Consider the following 22,371-nt stretch of genomic DNA (forward strand, 5'->3'; position numbering starts at 1 on the left):
CCAGGTTTTCTCACCCTCCGCCCCCCCCCCCCCCCCCCACAAACTCACTCTCCTGCTGGTAATAGCCCATCCAAAGTGACCACTCTCTTCACAATGTGTATGATAATCAAGGTGGGCCATTTCCCTGCACAAATCCAGGCTCTCTCGCCCCCCTCCAAAACCCACACATATAAACTCACTCTCCTGCTGGTAATAGCTTATCCAAAGTGACCACTCTCCCTACAATGTGCATGATAATCAAGGTGGGCCATTTCCAGCATTAATCCAAGTTTAACCAGAACGTTGGGGGGGGGGGAGGAAAAACAAGGGGAAATAGGCTACCTTGCATAATGACTTAGCCACTCCCAGTCTCTATTTAAGCCTAAATTAATAGTATCCAATTTGCAAATGAATTCCAATTCAGCAGTTTCTCGCTGGAGTCTGGATTTGAAGTTTTTTTGTTGTAAGATAGCGACCTTCATGTCTGTGATTGTGTGACCAGAGAGACTGAAGTGTTCTCCGACTGGTTTATGAATGTTACAATTCTTGACATCTGATTTGTGTCCATTTATTCTTTTACATAGAGACTGTCCAGTTTGACCAATGTACATGGCAGAGGGGCATTGCTGGCACATGATGGCATATATCACATTGGTGGATGTGCAGGTGAACGAGCCTCTGACAGTGTGGCTGATGTTATTAGGCCCTGTGATGGTGTCCCCTGAATAGATATGTGGGCACAGTTGGCAACGGGCTTTGTTGCAAGGATAGGTTCCTGGGTTAGTGGTTCTGTTGTGTGGTATGTGGTTGTTGGTGAGTATTTGCTTCAGGTTGGGGGGCTGTCTGTAGGCAAGGACTGGCCTGTCTCCCAAGATTTGTGAGAGTGTTGGGTCATCCTTCAGGATAGGTTGTAGATCCTTAATAATGCGTTGGAGGGGTTTTAGTTGGGGGCTGAAGGTGACGGCTAGTGGCGTTCTGTTGTTTTCTTTGTTAGGCCTGTCCTGTAGTAGGTGACTTCTGGGAACTCTTCTGGCTCTATCAATCTGTTTCTTCACTTCCACAGGTGGGTATTGTAGTTGTAAGAATGCTTGATAGAGATCTTGTAGGTGTTTGTCTCTGTCTGAGGGGTTGTATCGCAGAGCTTGGCTGTAGACGATGGATCGTGTGGTGTGGTCAGGGTGAAAGCTGGAGGCATGTAGGTAGGAAATACATTTTTACAAATCAAAGCAGAAGCAAGGTGTTCTGGAAGTTCCAACAGCATGTGACCAGGATGCCTCAGAATTAGGGCTTGGACCAGGACATAGCACAGAGACTGTTCTAAGTGTACAAGACAATAAACTTCTTGCCTATGTCCCTGATCACAAGATTTGCTCATATTCTTTGACCTCTATTGCTGCCTCTGAGACAGTGGACCATAAGCAAACTGCTAATCCATCTACATGACATAGCAGGAGCAGATGACTCAGTACTCAAGTGGTTGAAACTCAGTGGTTGATGGCTCCTCCTAATGGATGGCCCTCACCTGTGAGATTCCACAGGGAGCCATGCTATCCCCTTTCCTCTTCAATATCTACAGGAAACCACTGGGAGAGAGAATTAAATACCATGTGCTCAGTTGCCAACACAGTATACCAACACTCAATTGTATTTTTCATTCTCAATAGATGCAACCACTGCTACTACTGAAATGTCAGAGTGCCTCCTCCCCCCACCCAAAAAAAAAAAAAAAAATCAGCTAGTAGAGATTAACTCCCTTAGGAGCTTTGGAGAAATCCCACATTAGGTCTAAAGTTTGCATTTCCTTTCTTCACTCTGAACAACCCTGTAGTCTAACCAAGTCTTGGAAGAACAACTGTAGACTTTTATAATGCTGTGTGCGCAATGTGTAAGGGAAGTTGACCTCTCAAATCCCATTTGCACTTACTTTCACAAGTTGGTACTGGAGGAGACCATAAATTATTTGCTTGGCATACAATCACACGACTGCCAACCATGAAGTAGCCAGCCTCACATCCAAACGTAATGGCATCTTGATATGAATAGGAAGGACCAAATCCACTTAGTTTTCTCCCATTTTCAACTTCTGCGTTACTGCACTTGACCACTGAAAATGGGTAAGAATGTGAAACTCATCTTCTAAAGAAAAAATAAAGCCCTGAAACATGTGAATAGCATATCTTTACATTTTTTAAATGGTGGCTTTAATTCTGCATCCCCTTCTCCCCCTGACCTAATTTTAAAAGTTTTTCTACAACAGCTACCTTGGAGCTAGACAAGGGGGAAAAAAATTAAGTATATCAAAATGAGCCTTCAACTAAACCACCAGACAGATGCATACAGATATTAAATCACAACACTGCACTTAATTGGATTCCTATTCACAAGTCTAAGAAATAACAAGGTTAAGGAAGAAATTCCCTTAGGTTTACCACAACCATGCTACGTGTGACACTTTAAGTAGACCAATGACACAATTTCACTTCAGACAAAAAACCCTAAATTTTACTGAGGGTGTCCATATGTCCAATTGACAAAACATTAACTTTGCTACTCATACTTAGTGGGTTTATGTCTTCTAGGACTTTTCTTTGCTTCTTCACTCTTCATTTAGTGGATTTGTTGCTCTTGACCAATCAACACTACTCTCCCTCTTGTTCCTCAGCTCTCAAGATCCAACTCTACTATATTCTTGCTTCTTGTTGTCCTGCTTTTATTGAACTTTATATTCTCATTTCCCCTAGCCCATCCTATGATTACACTTTCCATCAATCTTCTTTACAAACAAACACTGATCCCTGGTCCTGGTCCAAATTCTCAGCTGGGGTAATTATACAGAATCATTGATTTCAAGGGCACTACATGAGTTTATACCAACTGAGGATTTGGTCCCTTGTGTCTTTACTAGTTCATTATCCCTTGCAGAGGATAAGATTCTCTCTATTTGACAGCAACACAAAGCGAACACATCCAATGCTACTACGAAGAGAAGGGAGAATTCCAAGCTTTGTCACTAATACAAACGTTGTCCAAATCAGTTTGGGATTGGCTGGTTGGGCTCATTAGGATTCTATTCTACATAGGTTAGAATACCATGCTCATAATAATAGTGGACTGCCTTCCATTAGTGCAGAGGTCTCAAACACGCAGCCTGTGTGGTCCGCAAGCTTATTTTCTGTGGCCCGCCAGCTCCCCACGGCACCCCCCCCCCAGCATTTACCTAGAGCGGCTCCGGGCCCACATGCACCGGGGCAGGGCAGGCTCCCTCCCTGCCTGCCTGCCCTGCCCTGCCCCCCCCACCGCTCCAGGAAGCGGTCGGGACCTGGTGGGGGCCTCACAGGGGTCTGTGTGTTGCCCTGGCCGCTCCTCCAGGTACCTTCCCCGAAGCTCCCATTGGCAGCAGTTCCCTGTTCCCGGCCAATTGGAGCTTCGGGGGAAGTACCTGGAGGAGCTGCCAGGACAACACACAGACCCCTGTGCCCCCACCTCCCCCAGGTTCCATCTGCTTCCCGGAGCAGCGCGGGGGCAGGGCAGGCAGCCTGCCCTGCCCCCGGTGTGCACCGGCCCGGACCTGCCTCCCAAGCCCCTCCTGTAGCCGAAACCCCTGCCCTGAGCCCCCTGCTGCACCCTGCACCCTTCCTGCACCCCAACCCCCTGCCCTGAGCCGCCTGCCACGCCCTGCACCCCCTGGGGTGGGGATTTCAGGGAAGGGGTGGGAAGAGGTGGGGCCTCACTGAAGGGGTGGAGTGGGGGCGGGGCTGGGGCAGCAGTGGGGGGGGGGTGGTCAGTGGTGGTCATTGCCCTCCAGCCAATGTACTAGTCCTCATGTGACCCTCGTGGTCATTTGAATTTGAGACCCCTGCATTAGTGCATTAAGCAACATGCCTACATATCTGTCAAATGTTGATGTCATACCATTGTTTAAAGTCAAGTGAAATACAAAGATAACATCTGTGTGAGTGGGAGTAACCTAAAGCTGACTCACCTGTCTGGGCACTTGGAAACTGCCCTCATGTGAGGCACACTGGGGAGATAACTGGTTAAGGACTGGGTGATTAACCAGTTAACAGGTTGGTTCAGCTCACCAGCTGAGGACAGCTAAAAGACAGGAAGAGAGGTAGTCTGGAAGGAAGGGTTGGAGAAGCCCAGGATCACAGGGAGATAAGATCCCTCAGCCTGTCCCTAGGGAGAAGGTAAGAGCCTTGTGCTGTGGGGAGCCTGTATTGTTATTTCACAGTATAAATACAAGCACATGACGCTGAGCTTGCCAAAGAGTGCTCAAGGACGGTTTGCGGTGAGGGAACCCTGCCCTATGACAATCAGCTACACCAGATCTCCTTTTTGTAGTAGTAATCTATATCATGCGAGTGGGAGATGAAAACTGAGCTCAGAGATCTTTACCACTACTTTTAAAGTTCTGAAGGGATGTACTACAAGTTTTTAACCAGCAAAAACTATTTGTCCTCCTGTCCCACACAGTTCAACACATTCTGTTGAATCTTTTTTTCAAATTAAGGAACTCAGGGGAAGAGACAGGATTGTCTAGCAGTGGGGATTTTTAAAGAAAAATACTAGTCTCCTGATGCCACATATCTGAAAACTAAACAGCGACACCTTTGAACAACTAAGAAATCTGACATGGGAATGTTTAGGATTTGAACAAATACCACAGAAGCAAAGGAATTCAAAGTTAAAGACAAAACACAAACATGACATCTGGGGTACCCTATTTTATCCAGCTGAGATGTTTAATCTTGAGTATCCTTTTGGTATGATTTTATAGAAGCTACAAAAAATAGTGACCTTTACACTGAGGGGGCTCTCCACTCCAAATTCCCTTTTGGTCTTTGTCAGATGTACAGTGAATAGATGCCTCTCCAATGAGTGAGAAAGGGTCTGTGCCTCTTGGTACAGTATTACAGCTGTAAGTTACTATTGAGCCATAGGTGTATTCAGGATTGGAGTCACCGGAATGCCTCCCATTCTTAATGTCTGGAGGCGGACGACATGGAATTGCTAGAAAATATTAAAAGTTAAGAAAAAAAGCATTTAACTGAAAGGAGAAAAACTGCCGTAGCAACAAGCAGAACAACAACAAGGTACACGGTCTACAGGCAATAGGGCAACAGTCATTCAGGCAAGCGCAAAGAATTACAGAAGCCTACGGATTTTTACAGCAATATTATTCAAGGCAAGGGGATTTCCAATAGATCTGATGCATGAAAGCCTGCAATCTGACCTATTTTAGGTGTCTAATACACAATTTTTTAAAAGTGATTTCACTGAATCAGCTAAACTATTTGATAAAGGGGGTTTGTGGTTAACACAAGTGCAAAACCACCAAAAAAGGTCAGAAAAGGAGAAGATGGAGATGTAAATATGTACAATTTTATGTTAGCAGTATATTGGGGAAAGGAGATGGTGAGATGGTAGATGAACAGAAAACAGAGGAAAAAAGAACTCTCTGAAAACCTGAAAAAAGTCAATACATTTGCACTGGAAATCACAGACTTGTTTTCTCAGTGCCTTCTGAAGGAAAGTTATGAATATTATGTTAACATCTTCCGGCTATTTAATTGGAAAACCTGAATGTATTTTGATAAAACTTTTCTATTACTTAGGAAACCAGAAGTAAAAATGTAAATGTTATGGACATTAAAGGAAAGTTAGCGTAATACAACTTTTTCTAGAAATGCAGCTAGCCTGTATGCTTGATTAACCCCTGTATGTGGTGAAGTTATATTTGAATCCTTTTCCTTATAATTACTCAAAATTATTAAAAGAACAAGCCCCTAAGGTATGCAGAAATCTAAAACTTAGTCTAGAATGAAATCATCTGACTAGCCTTCCATTAAAATGTATCTGAAAAGAATTTCCATAATAAATATACATTTATGGCACTGGATGAATAAAATATCTTAAGAGTCTGAAAAAAGCAAGCATGGTTTAGCTCCTACATAAGAACAATAAATCTGAAACCGAACACGGCAAAACAGAAGTTGAAATCATAAAACTGTCTACAAATAAGTCATGGAAAAAAGCCTACTGTGATACAAAGGAAGTAACAGGATAATTGGGTATCAGGATTATAAATGAAAACATATCCTGTTCACTTAAAATCAGTCAGAAACTCAAATCCGTTGTAGAACTATTTTCTTCAATATAGTGTAGACAGAATGAATTTGACACTGCCATAAATTCCACGTAAACTATTAATCACAAGGTGACAGTTGTGCTACCAGTTATTCAACAGGTAAAGTTTACTCCTGATTTTCAATGAGTGAGTGAATTTGACCCATATGAGCTATCAGTAATCTCTGGGCATTTTCAACAGACTGGTACCTCCATTAGCTTTTAAAATGGTGAAATAAACACAAGACTAAACATTTTAACAATACTTATTTTCTGTACTACTGAATTCCTTTTACAGCACAATTTACCTAAACTAGTTGCATGAACTGGCAATACCAGAACTGAATCATAAATGTATAAAATCCACTTACCTTCACAAAATGGAAGTTCATGATTCCATGTGACCCTTGTTTCATCAATCACACACAGACTAGTATTAGGTCCAACTAATCTGAACCTAAACAAGAACATTTTTTAAAAGGCAAAATTGCTTAACAAATTACCGAACTTCTAAACCATCAGCTCAGATATTTTGAGTATACTTCTGTTCTGCCAGCAGGTGGTGACGACACACTGAATTTCAGGTGATGCCATTCTTATTATAAGACAAGAGTTACTTATTTTGCTAAGTATTCTGATCAAAGCCAGAAAATAGCAAGTGAGAAGAGTGACTCCATCTAACAAGGATCGACATCTGAGACTTACATATTAGAGATACCCAGTTCACCACTGCTGATTCTTTGAAAATTACCAAAGTAATGCCAAAGATACTGTAGAAGAAGGAAAATAATTGGCTACCAAATTCAGAACTAACTCAGTGCAAGAGCTCAGTGCATTCTGTTTTTATTTGTTTGATGCATGACCCTATATCCCAAACATCTAGAAAGAGGCAGATAAAGTTAATACAAATTACAAAATTCTGCCCTATGTACCTATTTAATTATACAATTATAGATGTGTACCAAAATATCAACACCAACCATAATATTTGAAAAAATTTTATAAAGGGGAGGCGTATTTAAAAATTTTTGAGGACCCTATTTAAAAAAAAGCCATTCCAAGATTTGTAAGCAAATCTTTTCAAATTTGAATACAAGGTACTAAAAAGGGAAGGTTCACACAATGGAAACATTGACCCAACCTTCTTTGCATTGAACATGCAGAACAGCTAAAAGGTTGCAGCTATTTATTTCAGGAACTTCGTATTCCAGAATGCCCCACTGAAGGTTTGTCATAATTTGCTATCTAGACCTTTGTACTGACAACAGAAGTAGTATGGGGGGGGGGGGGGGGGGGGGGGGAAATCTTCGACATCCTTACCCTTCGTCACAAGAAAATGTAATGTTCGAACCAAATCGGAGATCTGTGATATGAACCTTGCCATTAGCTAGGTCTCTTGGATGTCCACATGATTTCCCTAAAGAGAGAATATAACGGGAATTAGATTTTTCTTTCTGTTCTGTTACAAAAGATAACTAAAGGTAAATAATAAGTGACCCACATTTTTGCACGTGACTAATGTAAAGTTAAGTGTTTATATTAATTTAAAAAACCTATGAAAACAAGAAAGGCCCCCAAATGTGATGAATTTACATATTATTGTGTTATGAGTGGAATGGATAAGACCAGTGCCCTTCTAGTGAAATATCATCCCTATTGGTTATAAGCAATCACATTGCCAAGCTACAGATTGAGTCCTGCTAATATACCATACAACTTATTCAAATTACTAGGAACCCAAATCAAGTGAATTACACAAAAAATAATACAACCAGATGCCAAAAATTTTGTGGCAGACTTAAAGAGCTCTATCCTGCAAGATGCACTTTTACTTTCCAGAAGGATGCGAGAGCTAAAGAATTCTATCCAACATTTCCTTTCTCAAGGAAAGCATAACCCTCCACACAGCACTCCCAACCCACAGAGAGAGAGAAAAAAAAATTTAACTGATATCATCACAGCAATGCAAATCAGTATCACCAACTCATAGGCTTGGCATGCTTTTGTCAATAACTACATGCAATGTCTGCATTAGTTTAGTCTCCATGTACAATCCTGGCCCTATTGAATGGAAGTGTTGCCACTGACTTCAAGTAGGCCAGAACTTCATCTTCTGTGTTAAAGTTTTACATTTTGATTCTTTAGGGGAGCTTTATGCACCTCCTAAAAAACAAACAATTTTGTCTGAAAAACTGTGTCCCTTTCAAGCTCCAAATCATGAAATGTTACAAAATCCTCATTCCAGTCCAGAAGAGCCTTTAACCTGTTAGTGTTTTCTGACCCAAGTGTGGAGGGGTGGCAGAGGGAAGAGAGGAGAAAAACCTTACCTTGACAAAACATTTTGGGTTCTGACCACACCGATTCTCCTTCACAAGTAAGAGTGGGTGACTGTCCAGCGACTCTTTGGTAACCTGGGCGGCAATTATATGTCACTGTGGTCCCAACTGGAAACTCTTCCTTGGCCTTAGACTCATCTTGCAGTTCAGCAAAGCTTAGCCTTGGTGGGGTACCACAACTACCTATAAAAAAAAAAAAAAAAAAAAAAAAAAAACAGCATTTTAACTTTGGGGAAAAAACCCCAAACTCTTTAGTTTTTGTATTTTAAACAAGCCTTAATTGACACAGAGGATGGGATTTTCAAAAGAGCCTAGGAAAGTTTCAATGGGTTCTGGGCATAGAACTTCCTTAGGCCCTTTTGAAATCCCAGCTTGAAATCTTAAAACAAGGAGTACAAACAGTAACTCGCACTACCAATCTGTGAGGCACAAGGTAAGAAGAAGATAACATACAGTACTGTGTTTAGATACTTATTGAAAAGAAAATCCTAAATCCACAGAACAAGCGTGACTAGTTAAGCAGTGGTAAGATCAATAGAACTTGAAATTTGAAAGCAAATGTTATCTGCCACTGTGGCATGCAATTTTCAGAGATACCAACCCTTTAACTTAATTGCATGTCCAACAGCAAGAAGCAATTTGATTCAAGTCCAATCAACAAGGATGTTTGTTGAAGAAAAAAACGCTCCCCTTTTTCTTGATCTGCTTCTTCACCTTATGACAGTGTGACAACTCCACTTCCAACTGCATTTCTCTAAATCTGTAGCATTTTGACCAGTTTGCTTAGGCAAACAAATCTGCAGAAACATACGGCTGCACATCAGACCTCAACTTTCCACTAAATGATACTTACTCTGCAGTAAAGGAACAGCTACTTAATCTACAGTATTTATGGTTCCAGATGTGTTGGACACAGATTCCACTCTTGATGCACATGAACACCATGCACTAGAGATTGGAATCTTTTTGGCTAGCAGTATCTGTTGGGGCCATATCTGGATCCTTGATCAATCCCTGACCACCCTCAGGGCATAAAGATGAGGGAAACCTAACCATCTCTCAGTTCATGTGCCAACATAGAATCCCAGAGGATTAGGACTCCACATTAGGGCGGAGACGGAACTGTCTGTTCAAAGCCCCAGACTGTGGAGCACCTGAGGAAGTTGCAGAGGTTGCCTGTGGTGAAATCTCTGCTTTTTCTTCAGAGGCTCAGACAATCAGGGAGCACTGCCTGAACTATGGCTGTTTTTGTTGTTCTCTTTTACGGGATGGGACACTGCACTCCTTAGGGCTCAAAGCAGCCCTGCAATTAATCCTTCAGAGTCTGGAGTGCCTCATTGTTACCCTCAAATGGAAGATCTTCAATTTTTGCCTCTTGGAATCCCTGAGGGTTGCAGTCATGGCAATCGCCTCATAGAAATGGCAATGGCCACTGTTCACACTGCAGTGTCAGACAGTTAGTCTGCAGAGGATGTTCTGGCAGTTTTAGACCTCTGCCATAAGTGTGTTCAGTTCTTCCTAGTGTTCCTTGGATAATTTATCCACAAAATTAGGCAGTTCATCCCAGTTTAATTTTTTTTTTTTTGTAAACCACACAGTAATGCTTGGTAACTTGCTACCCTCATTTATAGACTTGTGGAAGAACAGACCTTTCAGCCAGAGAAGTCAAGCTTTTCAGAGAGGAGGCAAGGAGTCTCTCTCTTGAGGGATGGACTTTAGAGGCCCGTACTGTTTTGTTCTGTACTGTACTGCTTGTACAACCACAGAGCCAGGTGTAGGTACCTCAAAAATATTTAAGCCTCTTTGTGGGGACCTGATTGACAGTCTGCATGCCATGTTCATTCTTTTTTAGAAACTATGATGAATTTTGTACAAAGTATGCCTTTTGAGACATGTCCTGGGTAGATAAAGCCCATCAAGGGGCGTCTGGTCACATAGTCAGCAGGGATTTTACACCCCAACTGCTAGTGTCTCTGACAGCTTAACACACAAAACAGGAGTGTGTGACCTAGCAGTCTCAGTCCCCTAGGGCTTCCCTTGCTACCAGGGTAGCACGACCTAGCAGTCAGGGTAGATTGCACCATCACCCAAGATCTCAGGCCCTCAGTCAGGGCAGAGCAGCAAACACACACACAGTCTCAATAGTCTAGCATTTTGACTCTGGTGAATAGTAGACTGTAAACCTCTAGGTCTATGGTGGGGGAACTGCCACCCCAGTGGGGGTTAGCAGCAGGGGGACCCAGCCCAGGACCCTAACAGAGTATTATGCCACTGGGTCAGCAGGAATCTGCCCCAAACAGTGAGATCTCAGTCCTATGACCAGACTAATGTCTACTTCCCCTGCGCCACTTCCTACCTGGTCTCCTAGTACAGCAGTCCATGGGTGCTCTGGGGACATCTGCTGGCAAATTCTGCAGCAACTCAGTCCCCCCTCCCAGGTTACCACTGGCTTTCCAGTGTCCACCAGGGGTTCAGCATGCCAAGCCTCTATGAACTGGGGCTCTCCCAGGTCCATTGAAGGAGCTCATAATAGACATCCTTTCTCAGCAGTCCAGCCCAACTGAGCTGCGCTGCTTCCCTTTATACCCTGTCTCCAGGCTGAGCATGTTCAGCAGGGATGGAGGGGTGTGGCTTCCTCAGCATGCAATGCACAGTTAATCCCATGGGGGCCAGTGTGGGGTAGATAGACCTCATCACAAGGCATCATGTGAAAACTCATAATCTGCTGGACCTTATTATCCTGGTAAAATATGTGGCAACACTGTATGTAAAGTTAGAAGATTCTACTGTATAATGTCACTGTGACATGTTCCAAAGTTAGAAAAACAGGCCCAAACCAGTTCTTCAAAGACAAAAGACACACTGATGCCCTGGCTACGCATCAACATAATCAAATGGACTACTACGTGGCCATGCTCTGTCAGAAAGAAGGGCGTGAGCTAGAACTTTACATACTGGCTATGGAACAGCTGGGGGTTTTCCATGTAAACAGACTGTTGCCTGAACCCCAGCTGTAGATAGGCCTCAAAGAGGGGAGAAGGTTATAAGACTGAGAAACAGAAACTCCCAAATCACCTCTCTCCACTCATGACATCAATAATGTTTGAAACATAAAGGAAGCATCACTGAACTGGGGGGAGGTCCTAGCTGAAGCAATCCAGCCAGACGGCTATACGCTGGCGGGGAGGCAAACCTTTTTGCTTTTAAGCATGCTTAGTTTGTGAAATTAGGTATTAGTGTGCATTTTACCTTTTATTTCTTTTTTTGTAACCAATTCTAATTTTGATGCCTCATTACTTGCAATCACTTAACATCTATCTGTAGGTAATAAACTTGTTTTATTGTTTTATCTAAACCAGTGTGTTTGGATTGAAGTATTTGGGAATCTCCACTTGAGAGAACATTTGTGCACATCATTTTCCACTGATGAAATGATGGCCTTTATGTGAGCTTCCATTGTTCAGTAGAGAGCTTGACAGTACAAGAAACACATTTCAGGGACAAGATCTGGGACTGGGAAGTTGCTGGTGGTTCCCTGTATGTAATTCATGAATGGCTGGCCAGAGCATTCATGTAATTCAGCTGGGCATGATTTTGCATGCTTGAGGCTGTGTGTGATCTGGCCAGGAGTGATTGTTCTCACAGTAAAACAGTGTACAAGGCATCCCAGACTGGAAAATTGAGGGGACACAGTTGACCATCTGTCCAGACTGTATCCTTGGGAATATCACACTGATATCTTCCGTCCACTTTCTTGGAGGTAGCAGAGAGAAAAACCAGTGTGTGAGGTTCTGTCTTGTAGTCATGGGAAGTAAGAAGAAAGTGAGAGGTGGCTGGGCCCACTCCACCCTTTGTACCCCCTGGGGGAGAGGATTGGAGGAAAAGGGCACAGATGCAGCTAAATGGATACCACTAGCCAAAAAGCCCTGGCTTTTCAACCCATGGGGGGCATGTGTACCAATCGTGGAATCTGTGTGAACAGTCACTCAAAGAACAATCTGTTTTTGCAGAAGAAAAATATCGGCAGCTGATTAAAGAGGCTCAGCAATAGGGCAGCAATAGGCGGGCCCTATAAAGCCCAGAACTGAAAGGCAGATACACTCAGGAGAAAGGGAGGAGCAAATGGAGACTACAGTCACTTCCTGGGAAGAAGAAGGAGACTTTTGGGAACTAACAGGCCGAGGAACAAAAAGGGAACTAGAAGTAGGAAGTAGCCCAGGGATAGAGCAGTGAGACGGCCCAGACTGCTAAGCTGAAGGTCCCTGGGCTAAAACCTAGAACAGAGGGCAAGCCTACGTTCCCCTACCAGCCACTGGCTGAACGATACTGAGGCAGTGAGCGAGAGGACTGCCTAGGATTATTGATGGCTAAACCACCCTTGGAAGTGGGGAGCACAGTCAGTGACATGGCCAGAGGGTTGAGCCATGAAGAGGACACTATGGTTTCTGAGGCTGCGGGAGGAGCTAAAGGCAGATGGAGTGACGGTGTGCGAACTGCGGGGGGACTGGCCTTGAGCTAATCCCCAGAGTATCAGGAGGAGGCACCAGGCCAGAGGTGAGTGGTACATCCTGTGACAGGCAGGCTTCCTTTCAACACCTCCCCATGGGGCCTCCCCTCCTGAGGGTTGGCAACCCACCCACCTAGAGCCTTCCTGCAGGAAGTCAAATACAGAGAAGTCACAGACAAATCTAGGAATCACAGTATCCATAACATTCTCTGTACTGAGAAGCACTTGCAGTATGATACAAAGTGGGAGACTAGGCTATGGCTACACTACCGCAGTGCTACTCAAAGTGGTGGTCCACAGACCGGTGCCGGTCCGCGAGCCATTGGCTGCCGGTCTGTGCGCACATTGGGGGAGAAAAAATTGCCAGCCCCCCCACATCAGATAGCTTGAGAAGCACTGCACTAGAGAGCTTACAATGGCCCAGCTGCAGCAACGCAGCTGTGCTGATAGTGTAGCTGCTCTAAGGCAACTGGAGAGACCTCTCCCATCAATTGAGCTACTGCTGCTCGTTTGGGGGCATTAATTATGTTGATGGGAGAAGCTCTCCCGCTGATCTAGCACTGTTCACACCAGCACTTAGGCTGGTGTAACTTAGGTCGCTCAGCTGGAGGTTCATTCACATTTGAACGACGTAATTGGTAGTATAGACATAGCCCCGGTCTACACTAGGGGGGATCTATGTAAGATACGCAACTTCAGCTACGAGAATAGCGTAGCTGAAGTCGGCGTACTTGGATAGACATCTTCACGGCAGTGAGTTGGCTGAAGCCACTCCCCCGTCGACTCTCGCAGCGGTGGACTACCGGAGTCGACAGGAGAGCGCTCGGGGATCAATTTATGGCGTCTAGAAGGCGGGTAGTGTAGACCTGCCCATAGCTATAGTATAAACAAGGGTCCTTTGGGCTCTGGCAGCATTAGCACCTGGTCCATTAAACCTGTTCTATTTTCAGAGACGATAAGCATTAATAAATCCCAAGGAAGACAAAAGAATTGCAGGTCCCTTAGTACCTCTGAAGACTAAGCCTGGTCTCAACATAAAACTTAGGTCGTAGCAGCTAGAGGGAGGACATGCCACTGCTTCTGGGAGCTTACTGAGGTAAGCGCTGCCCGGAGCCTGCACTCCTGATCCCCGTCCCACCCTTCGAACCCCTTGGCCCCAGCCTGGAGCACCCTCCTACACCCCTCATCCCCAGCCCCACCCTGGAGCCCGCACCCCAAGCCCCAATTTCGTGAGCATTCATGGCTCGCAATACAATTTCCATACCCAGATGTGGCCCTTGGGCCAAAAAGTTTGCCCACCTACGATGCAGACACTGCTAGACATCGTCCATTGATCTAGCTACTGCCTCTTGAGGGGGTGGATTTACTACAGCGATGGAAAACCCCCTTCGGTCACTTTAGCAAGTGTCTATAATAAGCAGTGTAGTTGCAGCTGTGTCACTGTAGTGCTTGGAGTACAGATGTACTCTGAGACACTTACGTTTTTCAAGTAAGGAGTAAGAAAGTTCAGTTACCCGAAAAGACAGATGAACTTGTCACTAAATATCATCACAACTAAAATGGAAAAGAAATATGGAATGAAAAAGAGAAAATTGGCTCTTTAATTTTTCTTAAGATAAAAGAGTCTCCGGAAGAAGACCTTCCAAAAACAATGGTTGTGTTTGTTTGTTAAAAGTTCAAAACAGCTTATCATTGCAAAACTCTGATATCTGCCCACCCAGTTTCAAGACAGGTAAGTGTCTTCACTTCCAGACATTTTAACATAATTTTTATTGCTCCTGTATTTAAAGACGGTATTAACAGGAAGGAAATCTGGAAGACTACCACTTGCTGGTTTGGCATTGGTAAAAGATGGCAAGGTACTGGTATCACAACTGCCTAATGATTCAAGATTAATGCTATTATGTTCCTAATTATATGAACTCCAACTGGGAAAAAAGTCATTTCTTGGTTACTAGTACCTAATGGGTTACATTTGTTAATAATGGTGAAACCTAATATGCTGAAAGTCCAGATTCCAAATAAAGATCTGCTACCAGGGTAAACAGTAAAGGGTAAACAGTTAACAATGTAGTATGATACTTTTTTCAGTTTTAATAATAGATAAGCTTTTTTAAAAAAGCTTATCCTAATATTGCATTAACATAGAGATGAAGTCAAGTGATATTCAGTGAGTCAGATTTAAAAAAACTAAAAACATTCAAAGGAGAACTTGGAGAGAGGTCTAAGTCTTCACATCCAGGCTATGTCTACACTATGGACCTCGCAGCAGAGCTGTAAGGTCTCCTGTGTAGCTGCTCTTGTTGGCAGGAGAGCTCTCCTGCCGGCATAATTAAACCACCCCCAACAAGCAGCGTTACCCATGTCAGCAGCAGAGCCTCTCCTGCCAACACCAGCACTTTGGCCGGTGAAACTTATACTGGTTGGGGGAGTATTTTTTTTTCACACCCCGATGGACAAAAAGTTTCACTGACAAAAGTGGTAGTGTAGGTAGACAAAGCCTTAGTCTCGCAGATTCTTTCTGCATAACATCTTTAAGATAGATCTTCCTTCTATCCACACAGCTAAAACTCTCGTCTAAGCTCCCATCACCTCATGTCATGATTACTGTAACATCCTTTTCCGGCCTTGACAAATGCTATCTTGCCCCACTCATAACCATTCAGAAGGCTATTGCAAAGATCATTTCTTTAGCTCATGCTTTGATCATTTCCACCCCAAACTTTACAACCTTCCACTGGCTCAGTCTTCTCCATTGTAATGAACATAAGCTACTTGTCTTCACTTTCAAGGCCCTTCATGACCTATCCTAACCCTATCATCTCTCATTCAGTCTCAAAAGTCAACTCCCACCTCCAATTAGGCTATGATGCCAGCCTCTAAGGCCCACTTGTTACATTTGTGTTTTTTGCCATGCTGCTCTTCATAGTTGGGAGGAGCTCCCAGGTAACATCTGCACATATTATCTGCCTTCAAATCTCCTGTGCCATGCTGCCTACCAAAACAATTGATAATAATTAGGCTGCTGGTGGGCTGAGACCACAGTCCATCATGCTGACCAACATCATCTATTCCCCTGTACTCCTCCATTGGTCTGTCTATGTCCATTTGTTAACTCTTGTCTTAAACTGTAAAATCTTTGGGGCAGGGACCATCTTTTTGTTATGTGTTTGCACAACACCAAGCACAATGGGGTCACAGAGTACCACCGGAGCTCCTAGGCACTACAACATTACCATCTCATGGAAAAGTTTGTGTGTGAGATTGGAGCTGGCTAATAAAAGTGTGGGGTGCAGCTTTCATTGGGGGTGGAAGGAAAATACTGCACTCACATTTTGAAAAAGGATGGAGTCGGGGTCAGGAAGTAATCCAGCTATAGGACCAAGCCATACTAGGTCAGACCAAATTGTCCACCTAGCCCAGTATCCTGTGTATGACAGCAATCAATGCCGGATGCTCCAGAGGAAATGAACAGAACAGGGCAATTAACTAATAATCCATCCTATCATCCAGTCCCAGCTTCTGGCAGTTGGGAGCTTAGGGGGATACAGTGCATGGGGTTGTATCACTGACCATCTTGGCTAACAGCCATTGAAAGACCTAGCCTCCATGAACTTACCTAATTTGTTTTTTAAACCAGTTATGCTTTTGGCCTTCACTACATCCCACGGCAACAAGTTCCGCAGGTGGACTGTGCCTTATGTGAATTACTTGGTTTTCCTTTGTTCTAATGCTGCTATTTATTAATCTTGTTTTCTGTGTTTTACAGACTCCTGTGTACAAATATCACCACTCAAAAATGGGATCTGTCATGGTCACTCATACATCCATTCTCCCTGCAGATCTTGTCAAAGGAAACTCAGCCTGCCCACTGCAGACCACAACCTTCTCCAATTCCTTTTCTCCTATTTTTTGCCAAAGAGCTGCTGACACTCTGCTAGAAGAATACCCTACTTGCTCTCCATAGTGAGATCTGGAATGTACCAAAGTCTTTTGAAAAACCATTAGTAAATTCATGCAGTAGCATTCACCAATTGCGTTTCTTCTGTGACGCTAACAATAGATTCAATCCCCTTATGTATCCTCTCTTTTTAAGACGGAAGAACTGTGGGGAAGAGACCAAAAAGAATGTTTGTGAAGGGCCTCTATGCCGGTAGCGTGTGGCCTGCCTGTTAATCATGGTAGTAATCCTGCATTTCTATTATACTTTTCAACCTGTTAGGACTATTTCATCTGTCAGAGAAATGCAGCTATTTCACCAAGGCCCCAATTCAGAGAAGCACTTAAGCATGTGTTTAACTTTAAGCATGGGAGTGGCCCCATTGAAGTCAGTTTGGCACTCATGTACTTAAAGTTGAGCAGAAAGCCAGGATTAATGCTTTAAGAATGTTGCAGGATCTTCAATGATTACATGGGTGTGGGACTTTGCAATCAGCACCCAATGTTAATATTGGAACAGTCTTAAGAGAGATTCTGAAGTGAACAGGGTGGAGATGTGAATTCACATCCTGTTGCTATAACTGTTCAATTAGAGAACGTTTCCTTTGAGTTGATTTACGCATTGAAGAGTCTTTAACACATAAGAAGGTAATTTTACATTACACAGTCTAAAACTTCCAAAAAATAATACAGTTGCCCTTCGTTTATCAGTGTGGTGTCACTAGTTAAATGTAGTCTGCCTACTTTTGTATATAGCTAATGTCAGCTGAAGGGCTGTTGCACTTTTTGTCAGTTTAAATATCTAGATTCCATTTAAAAATAAACCACAGAAGTATTTTGAAACAATTCGTAGTGCACGTTACCCAGAGATACTTGGTTCTTACCACTGTACAATAAAGGTACCAGTCAGTCAAAACCTGGTGATTTTGAAAACGCTTCAGTTGAGTTAGACTGCAGTTACCTATATTTAACTTTTGCTAGTGTTACTGAACACACGCTACTTAGGTCAGGCCATGAATTCAAAGTAATGCCCGTAATTTATAAAGCCTTCAACCAGCAGAGATGTAGTTGCCTACTAGATGGTCGGATCATCTTTGATGTGAGACCATGCTTGAATGTTTCTGCTCTTTGACCTCAAAAGTGCTCATGCTGATGGCAGTGGAAGCAGGCATATAAATGACAGCAGGAAGGTGGAGAGACAAGGTGGGTGAGGTAATCTCTTGTATTGGACCAACTTCTGTTGGTGAGATAGCACTAGAGCGCTGCAGCTCTGCTACTGTAACGCTGTAAGTGTGGACAAGTCCAAAGTGAGGACGCTACCTATGCCGATGGGAGAACCACTTTCATAGCTATAAGTGCTCCGCCTCCCCAAGAGGTGGTAGCTATGTCGACAAGAGAAGTCCTCCTATTGACACAGCGCTGTCTACACTGGGAGTTCTGTTGGTATAACTGGGTTGCTCAGGGGTGTGTGTTTCCTATGCCCCCAGCAACTGTAGTTATACTGTAGTTATACTGACATAACTTTGTACTGTAGGGCAGGGCGGAGACAAGCTTCCCAGCCATGCAGAGCTCTTTTTCAGAGCTGGGAAGGGTACGCCAAGCATCACAGCTAATCCAAGATGAAACAGACTGTTTTGCGTAAGGAGTTAGCCCCTACTCTAAGGGGCCACGAAATACAGAGTGGCCCATCAACACAGGACAAAAAGTGGGAGTCAGTGCGTTACAGCTTGTTCTAATAAGCCATAAATCCAGAGTCTCTGTTCGGTCTATGATTTTTAATGTCTAGCAGAGTTTTGAACTAAGTGCTAAGTCTTGTCTGTTCAAAGTGTTGTGCAGGTTACCTTTGAGGATGAGGACCGATAGGTCAGACATACAATGATCGCTCTGTGAAAAGCATTCACCTATAAGCGTTTTTTTTTTTTTTGGTCTTTTATCATGTTTGAATAAACTCATACAGGAAAATCTCCAATATCCCTAGTATGTAGCTTAACTACAAACTATAAGGGGGCCCCTTCTTCTTGTTTTGGCCAAATTAAAGTGCAACAGCCTCAAAGCAGGAAGACTGAGAAGACTCACTGGTCAAATCCCTTCACCTTACTAGGTAGAGGAAGGAATTGAAGAGGATCTCTAACAGCATTGGAGAGTATCCATACTAGAGGACGTCTCGTAGTGGCATTGGCCCAACGAATATTTAATTAAAAGAAACCAGCTTCACCGAACAACGAAGAGTACCCTACACCAGCATACCTCATAGTCCACTACTTAGGACATTTGCTTTAGTAGCAGGAGAGTGGTGTTCAAATTATTTCTAATCAAGAAGAAGAGGGACTGAACCACAATTATCCACACCCCATGTGAGCACCCAAAACAAAGGACCATAGACTGTCTCAGGGCCCGCATCGGGTAGCGAGAGGAAACTGCACCAAGCTCTCCCCTATCCTGGATGAGTACTGTAACCACTGAGCGAAATATTGTAAGGAAGGCCGTGTCCTCCATAACTGCCTTGTGGGGTGTGAGATGGCCTCTGAGTAGGCATAACTCCCTCTGCCAGATCTACAAAGGGCCTTAGCTACAGCAATAATCAATGTTGCCATCCCTAATTTTTAGATGCCTAGAAAATCACTGGAATGACAACGGGTGCCCTGAAGCTTAACTTAGGCACCTGGGCTCCCCCTTCAATGAATGGGGAGGGATAGGCACCTAAGCATGGGATGCACAAAAGCCAGCACACTAGGCTAGGAGCCACCTAAGCTAGCCAGTGGGAAATGATGATGCGAGGAGAATGACCAGGGCAATGCTAAGTGCTGCCTTTCATGGAGTGCGGTGCTTCTCTCTGCTCGAAATCCACAGGCAGGAAATCCTTGCCTGAAGTCAGCTGACTTAGGTGCCTAAACCATTTCTTGTGAGATTGCTAGCTACCTGCCCACCACCACACAAAACAGAAGAGGGGAGAGGGGGGAAGATGACAGAGGTCTTACATTGTGCTGTTAGCTTAGGGGTTAGGGCCGTGGCCTGTACCATGAAAGATGGTTTAATTAACTTAAAAGAAGGGAGATGAATCTGGAACTGCCAGCATATAATGCATCTGCCCTAATTACTGTATTAAGGGCTAGTCCACTGTGGGGTGTTCTTTTCTAGTTGAAGCTGGGCTACGTTAATTAAGCCCTCTACAGTGTGGGGGTTAGAGAACACCCCCTGCTACAATTTCTCCCTCTAGCTGACGGGACATGAACTGGAAGCTCCTCAGGCTTTCCCCTTGAAGCTGTTCCACTTTAATTCAATATTGACTGGGCCAAAATAAGCCCAAGAAGCACTCAATAGTAGAGTGGTTACATGACTCTCATAGGCTCTTGGGGAGGCTGATTTAATTCCTCCACCAGCTGAAAAAGAAGGAATTTGAACTGGGAGCGCCTGTTATCTTTCCTTTTCAAGCAGTTCCACTGGAAGAAAATATTAATTGGGCCAAAGCACATGTGAGAAGCCTTCTGTAGTATAGTGGTTACATTATTCATGTGGGACGTTGAAGATGTGGCTTCAATTCCTTCCTTTACTTGATGAAAAGAAGGATTTGAAGAGGGAGCTTCTTCAGTCTTGCCTCTTGAAGCTGTTCCACTTGAATTAAATATTAAGGGAGCCAAAATCCAAGAGAGAAGCTCTCTGTGGTACAGTGGTGAGGCTAAACATGTGGTGCATTAAAAACCCTGCTTCAATTCTTCCCTTTGCCTGATGAGGAAAAGGGATTTGAAGTGGGCACTCCCTCAGCTCCTTCTCTTAAAGCTGTTCTACTTTAATTAACTATAAATTGGTCTGATAAACCCCCAAGGAGCCTCTATAGTACAGTGGTTAGGCTTCTCCCTGTGAGAACTCTTAGCTAATGTGGGTTCATTTTCCACATGTACCAGATAAACTAACAACTCTGTTTCTCTTAAAGCTGTTCAACTTTAATTAACTAATAACTGGGCCAAATCAAAACAGACAAGTACTCTACAACAGAGTGGTGAGGCTATTCCCCTGGATGGTTGGAGCTGTGGATTCAAGTCTTCTCTCTATCCTTTGCAGGGATTTAAACTGGGCATGATGCAGCTCTTGTCTTGTGAAGCTGCTCCACTTTAACTCAATATTACTTGGGTCAAGCAAAGAATGAAGAGTCCTCTATAGTAGAATGGTTCAGCGCCTCGCTTGTGAGATGTGGATTTACTGATTCAATTCCTCCCCCGACGAAATGAGGAGAAGGTGTTTGAATGGGAGTGCCCTCAGTCTGACCTCTTGAACCTATATCACTTTAATTGGGATAAAAAACACAAGCAGCTACTATAGTGCAGTGGCTGAGTTGATGCCCTTGGAGTCTAATTAAGCAGGTTCAAGTCTCCCCTTGAGATGACAGGATTTGAAGCAGGAGCTTCCTAAATCCTTCCTCTTGAAACTATTCCACATTAATTAAATAGTAATTAGGCCAAAACAAAAACAAGCAGCTATCTATGTTACACTTGTTAAGCTAGTCGCATGGGGAAACTTGGAGTCGCTAGTTCCATTTCTCCCTCTATTGGACGATGAGGAGAAGTGGTTTGAACAGGGAGCTCCTGACGTCTTCCCCCTTGGAAGCTGTTCCACTTTAATTAAAAATTGGGCCAAAACAAATGTAAGAAACTCTCTACGGTACAGTGGTTAGGTTACGCCCCTGAAATCCTTAAAGTCACTGGTTCAATTCCTTTCACTGCTGAATAAGGAGAAGGGGTTTGAAGTGGGAGCTCTTTCTGTCTTGCCTCTTGAAGTGGTTCCATATAAAATAAATAGTAATTTGGCAAAAGTAAAAAGAAGCAGCCCTCTACATTACAGTGGTTAGACTCCTCCCATAGGAAACTTAGCGTGGTTGGTTCAATACCACTGTCTCCCTGAGAAGAAGGGGACTGAACTGGGAGCTCTTTAGGTCTTTCCTCTTGCAGCTGTTCCATGTAAATTAAATAGTGACTGGGCCAAAAAAAAAACCAAGAGGCCCTCTACACTAAAGGAGTTAGGGAAATTCAAGGTTACTAGTTCAATACCACTGTCTCTCTGAAAAGAAAACAGGGATTGAATTGGGAGCTCTTTAAGTCTTTCCTTTTGCCGCTGTTCCATGTAAATTAAATAGTGATTGGGCCAAAAAAAAAAACCCAGAAGCCATCTACACTAAAGTGGTTAGGCTACTCGCCTGGGAAATTTGGTGTGTTTGGTTCAATACCACTGTCTCCCTGAAGAAGAGACAGGGATTGAAATGGGAGTTCCTTAGGTCTTGCCTCTTGCCGCTGTTCCACGTCAATTGAATAGTAATTGGGCCAAAGGCAAAGCAAGAAGCCCTCTACACTACAGCGGTTAGGCTACTCCCCTGGGAATCTCAAGGTTACTGGTTCAATACCAGCACCTCCCTGAAGAGGAGACAGGGACTCAGTTGGGAGCTCTTTAGGTCTTTCCTCTTGCCGCTGTTCCACGTCAATTGAATAGTAA

General features: G+C 43.7%; 1 protein-coding gene and 1 long non-coding RNA gene across 11 annotated transcripts in view; one reads left to right on the top strand and one right to left on the bottom strand.

The window, feature by feature from the left end:
• LOC102932699 (C4b-binding protein alpha chain) overlaps positions 1 to 22,371 on the bottom strand; it is a 40,202-nt gene that overhangs the window by 12,665 nt on the left and 5,166 nt on the right. For 6 of the 10 annotated variants that reach the window (XR_006286828.1, XM_037884784.2, XM_043533505.1 and 3 more), the window contains exons 2-6: positions 8,436 to 8,627; positions 7,429 to 7,525; positions 6,480 to 6,565; positions 4,780 to 4,992; positions 1,904 to 2,083 (exon numbers count right to left, since the gene is read on the bottom strand). Coding sequence is in view for 9 of the 10 variants with exons in the window: in XM_037884784.2 (XP_037740712.1) it covers positions 1,904 to 2,083; positions 4,780 to 4,992; positions 6,480 to 6,565; positions 7,429 to 7,525; positions 8,436 to 8,627 (768 nt within the window). In the remaining variant the exon portion in view is untranslated. The remainder of the gene's footprint in view (positions 1 to 1,903; positions 2,084 to 4,779; positions 4,993 to 6,479; positions 6,566 to 7,428; positions 7,526 to 8,435; positions 8,628 to 22,371) is intronic. The other 4 variants (XM_043533503.1, XM_043533509.1, XM_043533508.1 and 1 more) reach the window with 1 other exon arrangement.
• Positions 3,741 to 17,597, top strand: LOC122463445. The gene is made up of 2 exons (XR_006286840.1): positions 3,741 to 4,169; positions 16,721 to 17,597. It is a non-coding gene; the product is annotated as an uncharacterized LOC122463445 (long non-coding RNA).

This window comes from Chelonia mydas, chromosome 21 (genome assembly GCF_015237465.2).
Source record: "Chelonia mydas isolate rCheMyd1 chromosome 21, rCheMyd1.pri.v2, whole genome shotgun sequence".
Lineage (NCBI taxonomy): Eukaryota > Metazoa > Chordata > Testudines > Cheloniidae > Chelonia > Chelonia mydas.